The sequence below is a fragment of the Mesoplodon bidens genome (genome assembly GCF_964165515.1).
Source record: "Mesoplodon bidens genome assembly, contig: HAP1_SCAFFOLD_432, whole genome shotgun sequence".
In the NCBI taxonomy this organism is placed as follows: Eukaryota; Metazoa; Chordata; class Mammalia; order Artiodactyla; family Ziphiidae; genus Mesoplodon; species Mesoplodon bidens.
Window position 1 is genome coordinate 98,505 of NW_027671653.1, and position 17,776 is coordinate 116,280.

At 41.4% G+C, this 17,776-nt stretch overlaps 1 protein-coding gene across 1 annotated transcript in view; it reads left to right on the forward strand.

The window, feature by feature from the left end:
• The window catches only part of LOC308611221 (U3 small nucleolar RNA-associated protein 25 homolog), a 29,551-nt gene extending 12,300 nt beyond the window's left edge, over positions 1-17,251 (forward strand). The window contains 6 exon segments of the mRNA XM_081260091.1: positions 6,727-6,752; positions 6,756-6,929; positions 8,115-8,297; positions 8,434-8,546; positions 9,268-9,513; positions 15,731-17,251. Coding sequence (XP_081116217.1) covers positions 6,727-6,752; positions 6,756-6,929; positions 8,115-8,297; positions 8,434-8,546; positions 9,268-9,513; positions 15,731-15,974 — 986 coding nt within the window. The 3' untranslated portion in view covers positions 15,975-17,251.
• The last annotated feature ends 525 nt before the right edge of the window (positions 17,252-17,776 follow it).

Genomic DNA, 17,776 nt, shown 5'->3' on the forward strand with positions numbered 1-17,776 from the left:
TGTTTAATTGATATATAATTGACATATTAGTTTCAGGTGTACAACATAGTGATTCAATGTCTATATACCTTACAAACTTATCACAACAATAAGTAAAGTTACCGTTTGTCACCATACAAAGTTAATGCAATATTATTGACTATATTCCCCATGGCATACATTGGATCCCTGTGACCTGTTCACTTTATAACTGGAAGTTTTATACCTCCTGATCTCCCCCATCCATTTTGCCCACCCTCCAACCCCGCCCTCCCTGCTGGCAACCACCAGTCTGTTCTCTGTATCTATCCGTCTGGTTTTTTGTTTTTTAGATTCCACATATAAGTGAAGTCACATGCTGTGGATATTTGTCTTTGTCTGACTTATTTCACTTACTGTGATACCCTCAAGGTCTATCCTTGTTGTCGCAGATGGCAAGATTTCATTCATTTATGGCTGAGTAATATTCGTGTGTGTGTGTGTGTGTGTGTGTGTGTGTGTGTGTGTGTGTGTGTGTGTGTGTGTGTGTGTGTGTGTGTGTGTGTGTGTGTGTGTGTGTGTGTGTGTGTGTGTGTGTGTGTGTGTGTGTGTGTGTGTGTGTGTGTGTGTGTGTGTGTGTGTGTGTGTGTGTGTGTGTGTGTGTGTGTGTGTGTGTGTACCCACCACATCTTTATCCATTTGTCATCTGTGGACACTTAGGCTGCTTCCATATTCCATATTTTGGCTATTATAAATGTTGCATTGAACGTAGGAGTGCATATATCTTTTTGAATTAGTGGGTTTTTTCTTTGGATAAACACCCAGAAGTTGAATTGCTCAATTGTATGGTGATTCTATTTTTAATTTTTGAAGAACATCCATACTGTTTTCCATAGTGGCCGCACCAATTTACATTTCCACTAACAATGCACACGGGTTCCCTTTTCTCCACATCTTTGCCAGCATTTGTTATTTCTTGTCTTTTGGATAAGACCTATTCTGACAGGTTTGAGGTGATATCTCATTGTGGTTTTTTTTCTCTCTGTGCTTTGGTTAATAGCAACTTATAATACATGGTGGCTGTAAGAATTTATAACTCCAAAATCACAGCCTATCATTTTATATTATTTCATTTTGATCACAGCACTTACTAGCCACCTGATACATTCTTCTTTTTTTTTTTAATTGGAGTAGGTATAGTTGATTTACAATGTTGTGCTCATTTCTGCTGTATGGCAGTGACTCAGTTATACACATATATACATCCTTTTTTATATTCTTTTGCATTACGGCATATCCCAGGAGATTGGATATAGTTCCCTGTGCTATACAGTAGGACCTTGTTGTTTACCCATTCTAAAGGTAATAGTTTGCATCAACTAACCCCAGACTCTCAGTCCATCCCTTTCCCCACCCCTGACCTTGGCAACCACAGGTCTGTGAGTCTGTTTCTGTTTTGTAGATAGGTTCATTTGTGCCATATTTTAGATTTCATATATACGTGATATCATATGGTATTTGTCTTTCTCTTTGACAGACTCCTCTTAGTATGATAATCTGTAGTTGCATCCATGTTGCTGCCAAATGGCATTATTTTGTTCATGTTTATGACTGAGTAGTATTCCATTGTATATATGTATCACATCTTTATCCATTCATCTGTCAATGGACATTTAGGTTGTTTCCATGTCTTGGCTATTGTGAATAGTGCTTCTGTGAACATAGGGGTGCATGTATCTTTTTGAATTATAGTTTTGTCCAGATATATGCCCAGGAGTGGGATTGCTGGATCATATGGTAATTATATTTTTAGTTTTCCAAGGAAACTCCATACTGTTTTCCATAGTGACTGCACCAACTTACATTCCCACCAACAGTGTAGGAGGGTTCCCTTCTCTCCACACCCTCTCCAGCATTTGTTATTTGTAGACATTTTAATGATGGCCATTCTGACCAGTGTGAGATGGTACCTCATTGTAGTTTTGATTTCTCATTGTGATTTTGATTTGCATTTTCCTGATGACTGATGTTGAGCATCTCTACATTTGACTGTTGGCTATCAGTACGACTTCTTTGGAAAAATGTCTATTCAGGTCCTCTGCTTTTTTTTTTTTTTTTTTGCTGTACGCGGGCCTCTCACTGTTGTGGCCTCTCCCGTTGCAGAGCACGGGCTCTGGACGCGCAGGCTCAGCGGCCATGGCTCATGTGCCCAGCCACTCCACGGCATGTGGGATCCCCCCGGACCGGGGCACGACCCCGTGTCTCCTGCATCGGCAGGTGGATTCTCAACCACTGCGCCACCAGGGAAGCCCCCTCTGCTATTTTTTAATTGGATTGTTTGGGGGTTTTTTTTTGCGGTTTTTCTTTTTTTTTTTGCAGTACGCGGGCCTCTCACTGTTTTGGCCTCTCCCATTGCGGAGCGCAGGCTCCGGACACGCAGGCTCAGCGGCCATGGCTCATGGGCCTAGCCGCTCCGCGGCACGTGGGATCTTTCCGGACCAGGGCACGAACCCATATCCCCTGCATCGGCAGGCGGACTCTCAACCACTGTGCCACCAGGGAAGCCCTGTTTGGGGTTTTTTGATAATGAGTTACATGAGTTCTTTATATATTTTGGATCTTAACCCCTTACTAGATTTGCAAATATCCTCTCCCATTCAGTAGATTGCCTTTTTGTTTCATTGATGGTTTCCATCGCTGTGCACAAGCTTTTTAGTTTGATGTAGTCCCATTTGTTTATTTTTGGTTTCATTGCCCTTGCCTGTGGAGTCAGATCCAAAAAAATATTGCTGAGACTGTTGTCAGGGAAGTTACTGCCTATGTTTTCTTCTGGGAGTTCTGTGGTTTTCAGGTCTTATGTTCAAGTCTTTAATCCATTTTGAGTTGATTTTTGTAGATGGTGTAAGCTAGTGGTCCAGTTTCATTCTTTTGCATGTAGCTGTCTAGTTTTCCCATCACCATTTGTTGATGAGACTGTCTTTTCTGCATTGTATATTCTTGTCTCCTTTGTCATAGATGAAGTGACCATATAAATATGGATTTATTTCTGGGCTCTCTGTTCTGTTGATCTGTGTCTGTTTTTGTGCTATTACCGTACAATTTTGATTACTGTAGACTTGTAGTGTAGTTTAAAATCAGGGAGTGTTATACCTTCAGCTTTGTTCTTCTTTCTCATAATCAGTTTGGCTATTCAGGATCCTTTGCACAAATCCCCAGGATCCTCTGTACAAATTTTAGGATTATTCTAGTTTTATGAAAAATGTCATGGGTATTTTGATAAGGATTGCATTAAATCTGTAGATTTCTTTGGGTAGTATGGACTTTGTTTTTGAATTTTATTTATTTCTTTATACAGCAGGTTCTTATTAGTTATCCATTTAATACATATTAGTATATACATGTCAGTCCCAATCTCCCAATTCATCACACCCCCACCCCCACCCCCACTTTCCCCCCTTGGTGTCCAGTATGGACATTTTAACAGTACTAAGTCTTCCCATCTATGAGCATGGTGTATTTTTTCATGTTTCTGTCATCTTTAATTTCTTTCATCAATACCTTGTAGTTTTCCAAGTACAAGTTTTTTACCTTCTTGGTTAGATTTTTTCTAGGTAGTTTATTCTTTTTGATGCTATTGTAAATGGATTGTTTTCTTAATTTCTAATAGTTCCTTATTAATGTATATAAACACAACAGATTTTTGTTAATTTTGTATCCTGCAACATTACTAAATTTATTTATTAGTTCTGACAGTTTTTTGGTGGAGTCTTTAGGGTTTTCTCCATAAAGTATCATGTCATCTGCAAATAGTCAGTTTTACTTCCTCCTTTCCAATTTGGGTATCCTTTATTTCTTTTTCTTGCCTAGTTGCTGTGGCTAGGATTTCCAATAATATGTTGAATAAAAGTGGCAGAAGTGTGCATCCTTGTCTTCTTCCTGATTTTAGAGGAAATGCTTTCAGCTTTTCACCACTGAATATGATGTTAGCTGTGGGTTTATCGTATATGCCTTTGCTAGGTTGAGATACGTTCCCTCTATACCCACTTTGTCAACCCATCCTTGCATCCCTGGAATAAATTCTACTTGATTATAGTGTATGGTCCTTTTAATGTATTGTTGGATTCAGTTTGCTAATAATTTGTCAAGGATTTTTGCATCTGTGTTTATCAGGCATAGTAGCCTGTACATTTCTTTTTTTGTGGTGTTTCAGTATCAGGGTTATGTTGGCCTCATAAAATGAGTTTGGAAGTGTTTCCGCCTCTTCAGTTTTTTGAAATATGTTTGAGAAGGATAGGTATTAAATCTTCTTTAAGTATTTCGTAGAATTCACCATGAAGCTCTCTGGTCCTGGTCTTTTGTTTTTGGGGAGCTTTTTGATTACTGATTCAATCACATTACTAGTAATTGATCTATTCACATTTTTTCTTCATGATTCAGTTTTAGAAGATTGTGTGTTTCTCGGAATTTATGTATTTCTTCTAGGTTATCTGACTTGTTGGTGTATAATTGTTCGTAGTAGTCTCTTATGATACTTTGTATTTCTGTAGTGTCAGTTATAGGTTCTCTTTCATTTCTGATTTTATTTGGGCCCCTTCTCTTTTTTTCTTATTGAGTCTGACTAAAGGTTTGTTAATTTTGTTTATCTTTTCACAGAACCAGCTCTTAGTTTCATTGATCTTTTTTTTTGTCTCCATTTCATTTATTCAGTATTTCTCATCTGACTTCTATTATTTCCTTCCTTCTTTGTTGGAAGTTTTTTCCTTTCAGCATATTTGAACATATCATGCCATCTCCTTCTGGACCACAAAGTTTCTGATGAAAAATCAGCTGATATTCTTATGGGGATTCCCTTGTCTGTAATTAGTTGTTTTTCTCTTGCTGCTTAAGATTCCCTCTTTACCTTTGACTTTTAACGTATTAATTATAATGTGTCTTGGTATGAATCTCCTTGGGTTCATTTTGTTTGGGACTCTTGGTTCTTGCTGGACCTGAATGTCTGTTTCCTTCACCAGGTTAGGGACATTTTTAGCCATTATTTCTTCAGATAAGTTTTCTGCCCCTTTCTTTCTCTGTCCTCCTTCTGGGACCCCTATAATGTGGGTGTTAGTGCCCCTTTCTCTCTCTTCTTCTGCGACCCCTTAACACCGATGATAGTACACTTGATGTTGTCCCACAGTTCCCTTAAACTGTCCTCATATTTTAAAAATATTTTTTCTCTTTGCTGTTCTGTTGGGGTGATTTCTGCTACCTTGTCTGCCAGGTCACTGATCTGTTCTTTTCTACCATCTAGTCTGCTGTTGATTCCCTCTAGTGTATTTTTCAGTTCAATTATTATAATCTTCAGCTGTGTGAGTTCTGTTTAGAACTTGCTTATATTCTGTCTCTTTCTTGAGTTTCTCACTGTGTTCGTTCATTCATCTTCCAAGTTTGGTGAGCATCTTTAGGACTATGACTTTGAATTCTTTATCGGATAAATCACTTACATCTGTTTCATTAAATATTTTTTCTGGGGTTTTATCTTGTTCCTTCATTTGGAACATGTTCCTCTGCTTCCTCATTTTGCTTGACTCTCCGTCTTTGTTTCTGTGTATTATGCAAAACAGTTACTGCCCCGTCTTGAAGGAGTGGCCCTGTGTGGGAGATGAACTGTATTTTTAACTTTTTCCTAGTTCTTGGTCATCTTATAAACTCTCTCTGTTTGTTTCACTCCCATGGAGTCTAGAAATGCAGTCCCACCCCCATCTGCCTGAGCCTGGTGCTCAAGGAGTGTCCCCTGTGTGGGCTACATGCGATTGTTGCCTCAGGTCATGTCCCGCGAGTGGCATGAGATGGGGTAGGCGTGGCTGCTCGTTGTCCATGTTTGTCAGTGCTGCACACAGGCAGTGCAGGGCCGTGGGGTAGGGGGTACTCACCCACCACCACTGTTAGCAACTTAGAGTGAGAGTGCAAAAAAGTGGCACCCACCAGTGCCATCAAGGTAGAGGGAATTTGTAAAAATGGCATCTGCCAGCATTCTGTCCCCAGAGAGAGTCCCAGCCAACTTCTGCCCCTCTGGTAGATGCTTTAAGATTAGCAAGTGAATCTCCTTCACATATGATCTGGGCTCTTTACAGACTGCTACTTGTTGCTTAGGAAAGAGATGTGGGCAGGAAATATAAATTTTTGTGATGATAATGTTAAAGCCATAATTAGTGAATATATTTATCCAAAGCTTTATGTAGAGTGAAAGAGAACTTGTGGGTGAATCCAGGGATTTGTTGAAGAGCTCTTTGAATATGGAAAAATAGATAAGAACCAGGTCAGTAATAGAAGTAAGTGTTAAAGTGATAGAAACCACCAGTAAGGAAAAGAACATTTCAAGGAGGGTGTGCTTATGCATTCGTGACAAGAAACACTAAAGTGCCATTGAATTGGTAACTGAGAGCTGTTGGTGACCTTGGCAAGAGTCATTTCAGTGGTGTCCTGAGACTCAGAGGCAGATTGCAGTACATTAAGGAGTCAGTGGGGGATTTTAAAGTAGAGATAATTTTTTGGAAGGTTTGCCAGTGAAGGAAAAGAAGAGGGTGGGAGCTAGAAGGGACCGTAGATGCAAAGGAGGGATGATGATGATGACGATGATGATTTTAATAATTAAAGCAGTTTGAGCACAATTACATGCAAAGGGGAAGATGTGGAAGGTACAAGGGGAGGCTGCAGTTGGAGAGGGTGGAAGCTAATGGCTTGGTGGTGACTCATGAACTGATGTGTGCTTGGCTGTTTTGTGTATAGGGGTGGCAATACTGCAGAGAAGCATCTGACTTTATGCCCCCTTCTATTCGTCAGACATCCTCATTGCCTCCCCCCTGGGCTTGAGGACCATCATTGGTGGAGAAGGAGAGAAGAAGAGAGATTTTGACTTTTTGTCTTGTATTGAGCTTCTCATCATTGATCAAGCTGACATTTACCTGATGCAGAACTGGGAGCATGTCTTGGTAATGCTGGTCATTAACATTTAGAGACAAGAAGCTCAGTGGTTTGAGTCTGAAATGGTTATTAAAGTCCAGATTAAAACTCAGCTTGGAAATGGAAATATTCCACATTTTCCAATTTGAAAACGGGAAATGTTGTCCCCTCTTCTACCCACAAGTTGGTCAGTAAAGTATCCAGAAAGATTAAAATTCTTGTCAACATTTTCAAATCTCCAGAAAAGATTTCTTCCCCTTAAAAGTTGCTTCTAGTAATAGACCAGTTTAGTGTGGTTGGTTGGTTGGTTGGTTGGTTGGTTGGTTGACTGACTGAAATCCCTCCTCACCAGGAATGTTTTTATCTAAAATAGTTCCTCCTATTTATGCTCGTTCTCTTTTGTTTGGTCTTCAGTGGAGATGGGAAAACATTGCTCATGATTTCTTAATTTGTGATGTTTTACAGAGAAACGTAAGATGTTTTTGTCCCCCTACTGTAATTTGTACTATAATTTTTTTTCTCCCTCTCAACATACTCTGCAATGTTTTGGGGTTTAGGATTGTGCTTTGGAACAATCCTCATCACAGAACTATAGGTTTATTTTTATAAGGCATGTGAGCATTTACCTTTTCTACAACCCCAGGACTTGGAGTAAGTTTGGGACAGATAAAGGGGAGTACTTATTTATAAAGTAGGGAATAAACTTATGGTACTTGTGACCCTTCAATATACATTACAAGGTAAAAATATGATTAAAATAGAACAGGCATGTCGATGGTTGAGTCATCTTTATTTTGAGCAAAAGGCACATGTAGTCACTCAGGGAATTTTCTAACGTTTTGGGAACCAAGTCATGGAAGGACAGCAGCTCTGTTTTCCGTGTCATTTCCCTTCTTGTCCAAGTCTGGAACTGAGTTGCTTACAGAGTGACCAGAGTGGCATTTCAGAATTTCCTTGAAAAGAAATACTCTGTATAGGTCGCATCTTGATCCTTTTTGAGAGATCCACAAGGTGGCCAGTTTGAGCTTTTCTTCTTGTTCGCTTGACTCTGGGCAAGTCACTCACCCATCTGAGCCTGTTTTCTTGCTGTAATTTGGGAGATGATAGTATCTACTTCATGGGGTTAAATAAGATGATGGGCTTATAGAGAGGTTAGCAACGCCCAGCAGGTAAGTGTTCAATAAGTATTAATGGAGTATTACTTCTGCTCAAAGCATTTGATGAGCCACATGAACCTACTGCCCTTGGACTCACATGGGGTGGACTTTTCTCGAGTGCGCATGTGGAACCTCAATAATCGGTCCAAGTACTATCGTCAGACGCTGCTGTTTGGGGCCCTGCAGGATGCCCAGATCAACTCTGTGTTCAACAAGTACTGCGTCAATGTGCAAGGCCAGGTGGGTTCTCTCCTTCTTTCTCTGAATTTTCATGAAGTATTGTGTATTGTTTGGGTCATGAGGCAGAAGGAGAGGACAGCATTTGGTCAACAATGGGGATAGCTCACTTCCTAATGTTCTCACTGACACCTGGCAGGTGGCTGTGAGGAACGTCCCGATGACAGGCTGCATCAGTCATGTCCTGGTGCAGCTCCCACATGTCTTCCCGAGGATGGAACCTGAAAACCTAGCTTCAGTGATTGATGCCAGGTACCCTCCCCTGTCCCATTGGATCCCTGGGGGTCACAGAGAGGGATTTTACTTGGGCATTCAAATTTAGAATTGTATTCCACGTTGGCTTTCTTAGTTACCATTTACGAAATGAAATGAGATAACTGAATCCAATCATGCCATTGACAGAGGAGGACACTGAAGGCCAGAGAAATGGTGTGTTGTCCTAGTTCCAATAGTGCCAGGGTTAGTAAATCAAGGGTACTTTCCCCTAGACTGTGGCATTTTTTAATTACATTAATTTTTTAATGCCTCATGTCAACAACTTAATTCTAAGCCCTTCAGGGCAAGAACTGTTTTCCTAATTCTCTATGTAATTTCCCCGTCTTCTCCTTGTGTTTAGTCAGGGGACCCATGGTAGCAGAATGGTGCTTAACACGTGGTAGGTGTTCAGTAATTATTTGTTGACTGACTGACTGACAACTGAATGAATGAATGATACAGTTACGTACTTCCTAGAATAATTCTCTGGGATATACCAGCATCACATCTATTCTTTATGATGAATAGTGTTGGCACTTACTTTTTGATGCGCTTAACAAGTTTTATCCCTACAGAATCTCTTTGCAATGAGGTAGGCCAAATTGGCCTCTTAGGGGAGGTAGAAGGAGATTGTGACTTGCCCAGGGTCATGCAGTTGGCAGTGACACTATGGCTCACCTCTAGACCACTGACTCTGCCCTTCGCCTTTCCGAATCAGGTTTGACTTTTTCGTCAACAAGATTTTGCCTCAGTATCGTGATGCAGTCATGTCTCACACGCTTATCTATGTCCCCTCCTACTTTGACTTCGTGCGTCTCCGAAATTACCTCAAGAAGGAGGAACTGAACTTCACTCATATCTGCGAGTACACCCAGAAGTCTGGTGTCTCCAGGGCCAGACGCTTCTTCCTTCAAGGAGAGAAGCAGTTCCTGCTCCTCACAGAGCGCTTCCATTTCTACAAAAGGTAAAATAGGGCCAGGTTTCAAGTGTCCTCTCTGGAGGGTCTGCTTCCAAGTGCATGGTGGGCTTTGCTGTGTTATAAGGTCCTCCCTTGCTTCACCTCCTGCAGACAAGCCAGAGTTTGGGGGGCTGGACAGACTTTTGTTGATTGGTTGGTTGGTTTTCTTTCAAAATGGGCATTGTTGGAAAAGGTGGTAGAAACGAATGAGTGACTACAGCATAACCTGTATATAGATCTGGAGTGGGTCCATACTTAGGGTACCTCCTGTAGCTGTGGGTATACCCCTCAAGAAGGACATTACAGAGCTGAGCAGCTCTCAACTGAATACAGGAAAGGGAGGAACCTGTCGTAGAAGCACAGATGAAACACCTGGGGACTGTGTGGTCTGTGGAGATGGAAGTTGAGTACAGGGTCAGTGTTCAGAAAGCTCTCATTTGTCCTGAGGCAGTGCACACACACTTCTGCACCAAGGAGAACCAGGACTAAGGGGCTCCTTGAAGTTTAGGAGAAGCAAAAGGTGAGGGGCTTAGAGGTGAATATTTAAGGGCTTCAGGGTTTGCTTCTTGCTGGCATCATTATTTGCTTTGTTCCAGTGAGTTGTTGTTTTCATTCATGTTGGAAATGGTATTTTGGGGGAGTTTGCACTCAGCAGGTCTAAAGAGCCCTTAGTTTTCCAAAAGCTTGATACGTCAAAGCAAGTCCTTTAAATGAAGTGGATGGATTGGAAAACTTCCCAGCGTGATTGTCTGTAGCAAGTGTGAACTAAGCTGGGATGAGGACTGCTCTCAAGTAGCAGCTTTTCAAGGAGAGGGCATGATGTCAAAGGAGCCCTTTCTCTTAAGTAGGCAGGACAGTCTTCTGTCTTACACTGTTCATTTATTGACCAAACTGTTTTGTCCCCAAAGTCACTATAAAGACAAACCGAACACGTGCCATTAGCTTTGTACCCTGGACCAGGTTAGTGGGTGTTTAAGTTGAATGGAGATAATCTGCAACTGCCAATTATCTCAAGGTTCCCAGCTATAGATTTTTTTGCTTGAGAGGTCACCAAGGTGATGATGGGTATTTTGATCTGCAGTGTCTTTGTGATTTGATTTTTTCATTTGACCTTGGGAAAAGTACATGTATTTTACACTTTAGTATCCAGCTTTAAAATTCTGTATTTATATTCTCTATGGAAGTAGGCCGTGTTAGACATATTGCAGTTCATTTGTGAGCTAGCAAAAAACTTTCATCCTGAGGATTTGTTTTCTTTGGGGGGATGAAACCAGTAGAATCTTAGGATGGGATGGGCATTTGGTCATGATGGCCCTCCTGAGGGGAGGACAGTTCACAGTTCTTTCTCTGAGCATCATCAGTGGGTTAGCACAGGAAGGATTCTTAAGCAGGGGGCAATCAGAAACTCTGGAGGTAGGATTTCTGGAGGTGGGAAACGCTAGTGGGGTGTTTCTGAGTGCTCCCTGCCCCAGGGAGAACCCCAGTTATAGAAGTAACAGACCTCGTCTTTATAGACTGTATGCAGGAGCCAGCCTTGCAAGTCAGTTGTGGTTGCCTCATTTATCTTTAACAGTTGTCAGGTAACATAGACATCGGGAATGTCCTTAGTTTTGGGTCCTGTCACAGTGTTACGCCATATTTGTAGGGGTCACCGAAGACCCAAAGCACATACAGGAGAGGAGGAAGGCAGGGGAAGAGGTGCAGAAGACCATGGGAATTGTTACTAACTGCCCCTCTGAAGAGGTTCTGGTCACGTGCTCTTATTTCCAGGAGATGCCTAGTCTCTACTGTGCACGAATTGGTACTAAGAGAGATTTTCTTGGGTTTTAAATATAATACCTATTGGAATTGGTTTTGTTGTTTTATTTTGCTTTAAAAATACTCTCATTATAAGAGTATTACACAATTATTGTAGAGAACCTAGAAAATCTAGGTTAAAAAAATGGGATCACCTGTCATCTTACTGATATAAACACCCATTTTGGTGTATTTCTTTCCTGTCTCTTTGATGTAAAAAACATGTGCACGTGCACACACACACAGACACAGGCATTTTAAAAACGACACCAACATTGGGATCACAGTGTACACATTTGGATTTTTTTTTCTTTTATCTTGAATGTTTTATGTGCTTATTGAAAAAAAGCTTAAATAAGTTAGCATTTTGGTATATACTTGTATGTTATGGATGTATTTTTTAGTTTATATATATATATAGTTCTACTATATCCTGCCCCCGCTCCAACTTTCTATTTGGGAAGATTTCATTTCAAAAGACATTGTAAGACTATCCCAGTGAACATCTCTAACTCCTTCCACTTAGGCTTCACCAGCTGTTAGCATTTTGCCACATTCTCATGCACCCACATTCTCTGTCTCTCCTTCTCTCTTTCCACTCACATCTCTTATTTTTTCTTCCTGAACCATTTGAGAGTAAATTATGGGAGGCTTCATGACACTTAACTCCTAAATCTTTCAGCCTGTAGAGCTTAAAAACAACATTCTTTTATCTAACCACAACACCATTAACATACCACTTGACATTACTGCAGTAATACCATCTAGTATTTAGTCTGTATGCAAATTTTCCTAGTTGTTCCCAAAATGACTATTACAGCTGTTTCTCACCACCCCCCCCACCCCAATCCAGGATTTAGTTAAGAATCCTACATTGCATTTGCGTGACATGTTTCTTTAGTCTATTTTAGCAGTTCTCAAGCAGGAGCAGTTTTGCTCCCCAAGGGACATTTGGAAATATCTGGAGACATTTTTGGTTGGTACAGTTGGAGGGTTATTCTAGTGGTCTAGTGGTTCAAGCGGGTCAAGGCCTGGGTGCTGCTAGACGTCCTACAGTGCACAGGACAGCCCTTACAACAAAGAATTACCTGGCTTAAAATGGCAGTAGTGCCAGGGTTAAGAAACCCTGATCTAGAATAAGTCTCTGCCTTTGTTTCTTGCTGTGATACTGATATGTTTTGAAGAGTCCAGTCCAGTTTCCTGTAGAATGTCCCACATCTGGATTTGGCTGTTTTCTTATTATTTAGATCAGTGTTCCCAAACTTTGCTACATATTAGAATCCCCTTGGGGAGCTTTTAAAAATCTGAATGCCCTGGTCATACCCCAGTATCAATTAAATCATGGTGTTTGGGGATGGGGACCAATTACAGGTATGTTTAAAAAACAAATAGGTGATTCAGTGAGCATTAGAGTTCGGGGACCAAAGATTTAAACATTATTTTAGTAAGAATTCTACATAGAGGATATTGTGTACTTCCCCCTGCATCTCCTCAAGAGGCCCAGGGTGTCAGTTTGTCCCGTTTTTGGTGATACTAAATGTAATCACTTGGTCAAGGTAGGTCTGCTAAATCTTTACATTGTAAAAATACCTTTTCTGTGTAATTATAAGTAATCTTTTAAGGTGTGTATAGCATCCTTTTTAATGGTTGCATAGTGTTACATTGTATGGGTATATAATTAACCCAGTTTCCTTTTAATGGGCATATTGATTTGTTGTTTTCTGTTATTATATACAATAATGCCAAGAGCATCCATATGCGTAGTTGATGGCATAGTTGCCTAGGCATTTCCTTAGGATAAATTTGGAAAGGAAAACTTATGTGTTCAAAAGCTGTACCCAGTTTAAAATTTGCTGTGTGTTGCCACTCCCATCTTCTCCCCTCCCCGGTGAAATACACACTCACAATAATTTATACTCCATTAGCCTATTTCTGTAAATTCTGTAAATATTTCTGTAAATTCTCCTTTTTTCCAGTGACTTGATAGTCAAAATGATACCTCATGGTTTTAATGTCTTCTTCTTGCTTTTCTGTGTTTTTTGTAATTGTCAGTTGAACGTAGTGCCTGAGTAAGTAGCTGGCCTGGACGCCTCTTCTGTCAGGCCACTAGCGTGGCAGTTGTGAATCTAGTTAGGATTTGGTTGTTACCGTCGTTGCCTTCTAGTTACCACAAACTGCCAGTTCCTCCAGCAGACAGTGGCCCACTGTGGGGCCCAGTGCTGGAGGGCCTTGTCTCAGTGTCCTGCTCCCCTCTCAGCTTTCACCATGCCCTGCACCCCTGTGCCGAGGGAGAGCCTCTCCCATGCTCCGGCCCCTCCCCCAGTAGCAGGCTGCTCCTGCTCGCTCCTCCCCTAAGGCTTGAAGTGGGGCAGTTGTTCTCCTCCTGGTCCAGCTCAGATGCAGGCAGGTTCTGTCCATCCTGGGCTTTGGAGCTGGCGCTTTCTCAGGGCTTCTGCACCACCCTCCATGGTGGCCAGCCTCTGCCTTGTTCTACGAGGGGTCTTGGTGGGAAAGAGTTCCCTGCATCTCTGCAGTGGTGGCAAACATCTGCTTACATCAGTGCAGGATCTTGGGCTGAACAGGCTTCACGCCCTTTCCCCAGTCTTCATGCCCTTTCCCCTTTCCCCAGACTGCTCTTTCTACTGGATGTAAGTCCTGTGGTGGGGAGGGATGGGGTGAGGGGTTAATGCTCCTCCCTTAGGGCACACAGTTTTGCTGCTTCTGACTCCACCCTGGCAGTTGACCTTTGCCCCCTCACTGGCTTCAGGCTTTAGCTTCATATACAACATGGCTCTGGGAAGAGAGTGAGTTTTCATGTCTGCACCACCATCGGGGTCTCTCAGGTCTTCTGCCTTGCGTCCAGTCTTTCCAGGGCTCCCAGTGGAGACCTTTGGAAAAGCCATCATGACTGTGAAGTAAAGGAGTGTCCGGGAATCCCAGGGATTCTGAACTGTCATGCAAGCCCATAATTGCCCTTTAAGAACTTGTTAAAAGTGTAGCTTTTTTCTTCCTACCCACTTTCTTAGCAGCTGCCCTCTTCCCCACTGTGCTCTGCCGAAGGTGAAGTGGTTCATATGTCCTGTCTTTCTTCAGACCATCGTGTCACTCTTTGGAATTCAGTCAGTGATGGGCTGAAGCTGGCTCATACCAGCTCTTAAGGTATGGTTGCACATCTCTTCCCAGTTCCAAGTTCAGCAACATGACACTGGTAGCTTGAAATGGAGTATTTACACCACAGAAATTGGCAAATGCTTCAAATCAGCACCTATCCTCCCCCACTGAGAATCAGTTGTTAAACACACACCAGGGCACCGTTGAATCAGTTCACTTGGTTGCCCTGTGACATCAGCTGTCTAGGCTCAGGAAAAGGAACACTGTTGTAGATTATCTTTTTCTTGTTAGCATGGGAGCAGTATTCTCTTGAGTTTTCTACATACTAAGCAGAAATGGAACTCTGTGTCTGTTTTGATAACTACTGAGGCAGAACTGTGTTTTTTCAACATCATTAGCCATTAAAATTCCTTTATGGAAAGAGGATGTGGAAAGCTGATCCAAGTAATGGACTGCAGTTATATTTTGGGAGAGGAGGGTCTCCAGAGAGATCAGGATGAGCCAAGGGATAAAAAGACAAGGAAAACTTACCGTCCATGAATAAAATAAAATTCCCGAGGGAGTCTGACATCAGCCCTGTATGAGAGTCTTAACAGGAAAAATCAGAAACTTGTCAACGTATAAAATCTTTGGTCATGGAGCCCAAGAGGGAATGATTGACCTCAACCCGAACCGTAAGGCGCGTCCCTAGGGTCTGCAACCCCCCACACCATGCAGCCCTGTGCAGCAGGGAAAGAAGCGAGGAAGCTGTTGAAATTAATTGCCTTCCCATAATGCCTAATGGGTCCTCGGGCAGGATTTTGTAAATGGGTGAACTTGGGACATCTGCCATGGAGTTAACATGTCTACAGAATGACAAGAAAAGACTAATGGGAGTGCATTTACAGTTTATGCTGTTTATTTTATGTACTGGGTCTGGTCTGACCTCAGCTCCATTACAGAACACTGTTTTGCCTGATTATAATTAGGATAATGTTAAATTGGAAATGCCTGCTTTTCAAATTTTCTGCGACAGATTTCTAATCCTTGTCTACTATTCTTCCCCACCCTACCTCAGTCTGCTCAGATTAGGCTCAAGAAGTGCAAATTCATTTTATCATTATCTTAAGCCAAACATTAGGAATTCAAATACACTGTCACAAAAAATGAGCCCCTCCAGCTCAAATTAGAGTAACTTTTGGTCTGTGTGTTATTTGTGCCATGGTCTTTCTCCTTGCATGAAACAGCGAGAGTGACTATGTCCCTGTAAAACTCTTCGGTGGCTTTTCCATAAACTTTCTCATGTAGACATAGCCTCTCTTTCTCCTTCTAACAGATACACAATAAAAGGCATCAGGAACCTAATTTTCTATGAACTGCCAACATATCCCCACTTCTACAGTGAAGTCTGTAACATGCTGCAAGCCACCACCAGAGGAGAGGAAGCTGCCTGGACCTGCACTGTCCCCTACTCCAAGTACGATGCCCAGAGGCTGTCTGCTGTGGTCGGGGTGGAGCAGGCTGCACAGATGCTGCAGTCCAAGAAGAACGTCCACCTTTTCATTACTGGAGAGAGATGAGAATTGGTTGGACAGGAAATGGTGTTTGGTGTGATATGTCATGCTTGATTCTGTGTCTCTTGGACCTGATTCTGATCACTTACACAAAGAAGGGCTGCAACAAGGAAGGAGCACCAGGCAGGTTCTTAGCAGATACTCCTTTCTTTTCAGACCATATATACCTGAAAAGTTCCGTGTAAACCAGATTTTGGTAAAACCCATCTTTCAGAGGTCAGGGGAGAGCTCATGGAACTCTGAGAAGTTGATAGAAGGAATCTTCTACTTGTGAATTTTTTTGTACACCATAAATTCTTTTGTTGTGATTTCACCTCTAATTTATTACACTTGGTGAACTCTTTCAGATTTGCCTGTTTCTATTTGACACCTTCTTAAAGTGAAGCATGCATTTCTTTGCTTGTGAGAACTGGTTATGAGAAATTGGAATACTTCTTGCTGTTGAATATCATCTTAGTTTTGGATCGCAAAGGTTTTGCAAAACTGTTATTTTTCCCCAGCCAAACTTTTTTAAACCTTAAATATTCTATTTTAATTCAACCTAGAAGAGCACATTCGTTCACTGATCTTTTTTTAACTCCTAAATGTTTTAATGAAAATATATACTTAAAAGTCACATTATATAAAATAACATGAATTTCTACCTTATTTCAAGAAATAATTTTATGAAATTCTTGATGTCGCAAATTCATCGTCAACACCACTGTCTTCATTGCTATAGTCATTTTTTAAGTCATATAACATAAAAAGGAAAAGAAGTTACACTTTTAAAAACATTTTTAGGGAGTTCCCTGGCGGTCCAGTGGTTTGGGCTCGGCGCTTTCACTGCCGAGGCCCAGTTTCAGTTCCTGGTCAGGGAACAAAGATCCTGCAAGCTGCACAGCGTGGCCAAAAAAAAAAAAAAATTGAACTATTCTCAGACAGAAAAATTACCAATTCAGAACCTGAATCATCTGAAAATAAATTGCCAAGTTGCTGGGCCTGTCACTCCTAAAAATCACTCCTGAATTTAGTATGTATTTCATGTAAACAAGGACATTTTTCTATGTAACCTCAAAACAACCGTCAAATCAGGAAATTGCCACTAATCCTTGGGCCCCATTCAGATTTTGCCAAATGTCCCAATAATAACCTTTATAGCAAAAGGATGCAGTTCAGAGTTACATACTGCTTTGAGTTGTCATATCTCTGTAGTGGCCTTTATTCTGAATGGTACCTCAGCTTTTTCTTGGCTTTCTTGACCTTTTTTTTAATTTTTAAATTAAAAAAAATTTTTAAACATCTTTATTGGAGTATAATGGCTTTACAATGGTGTGTTTCTGCTTTATAACAAAGTGAATCAGCTATACATATATCCCCGTATCTCCTCCCTCTTGCGTCTCCCTCCCACCTTCCCTATCCCACCCGTCTAGGTGGTCACAAAGCACCGAGCTGATCTCCCTGTGCTATGCGGCTGCTTCCCACTAGCTATCTATTTTACACTTGGTAGTGTATTATAAATCCATGGTACTCTCTCACTTCATCCCAGCTTATCCTTCCCCCTCCCCGTGTCCTCAAGTCCATTCTCTATGCCTCCGTCTACCTAGCCTGCCCCTAGGTTCTTCAGAACCTTTTTTTTTTCAGATTCCATATATATGCATTAGCATACGGTATTTTTCTCTGACTTACTTCACTCTGTATGACAGTCTCTATGTCCATCCACCTCACTACAAATAATTCAATTTCATTTCTTTTCATGGCTGAGTAATGGACGTTGACACTTTAGAAGATTACAGGCCAGTTACTTTGGGTGGTGTTTCCTGTCAGAT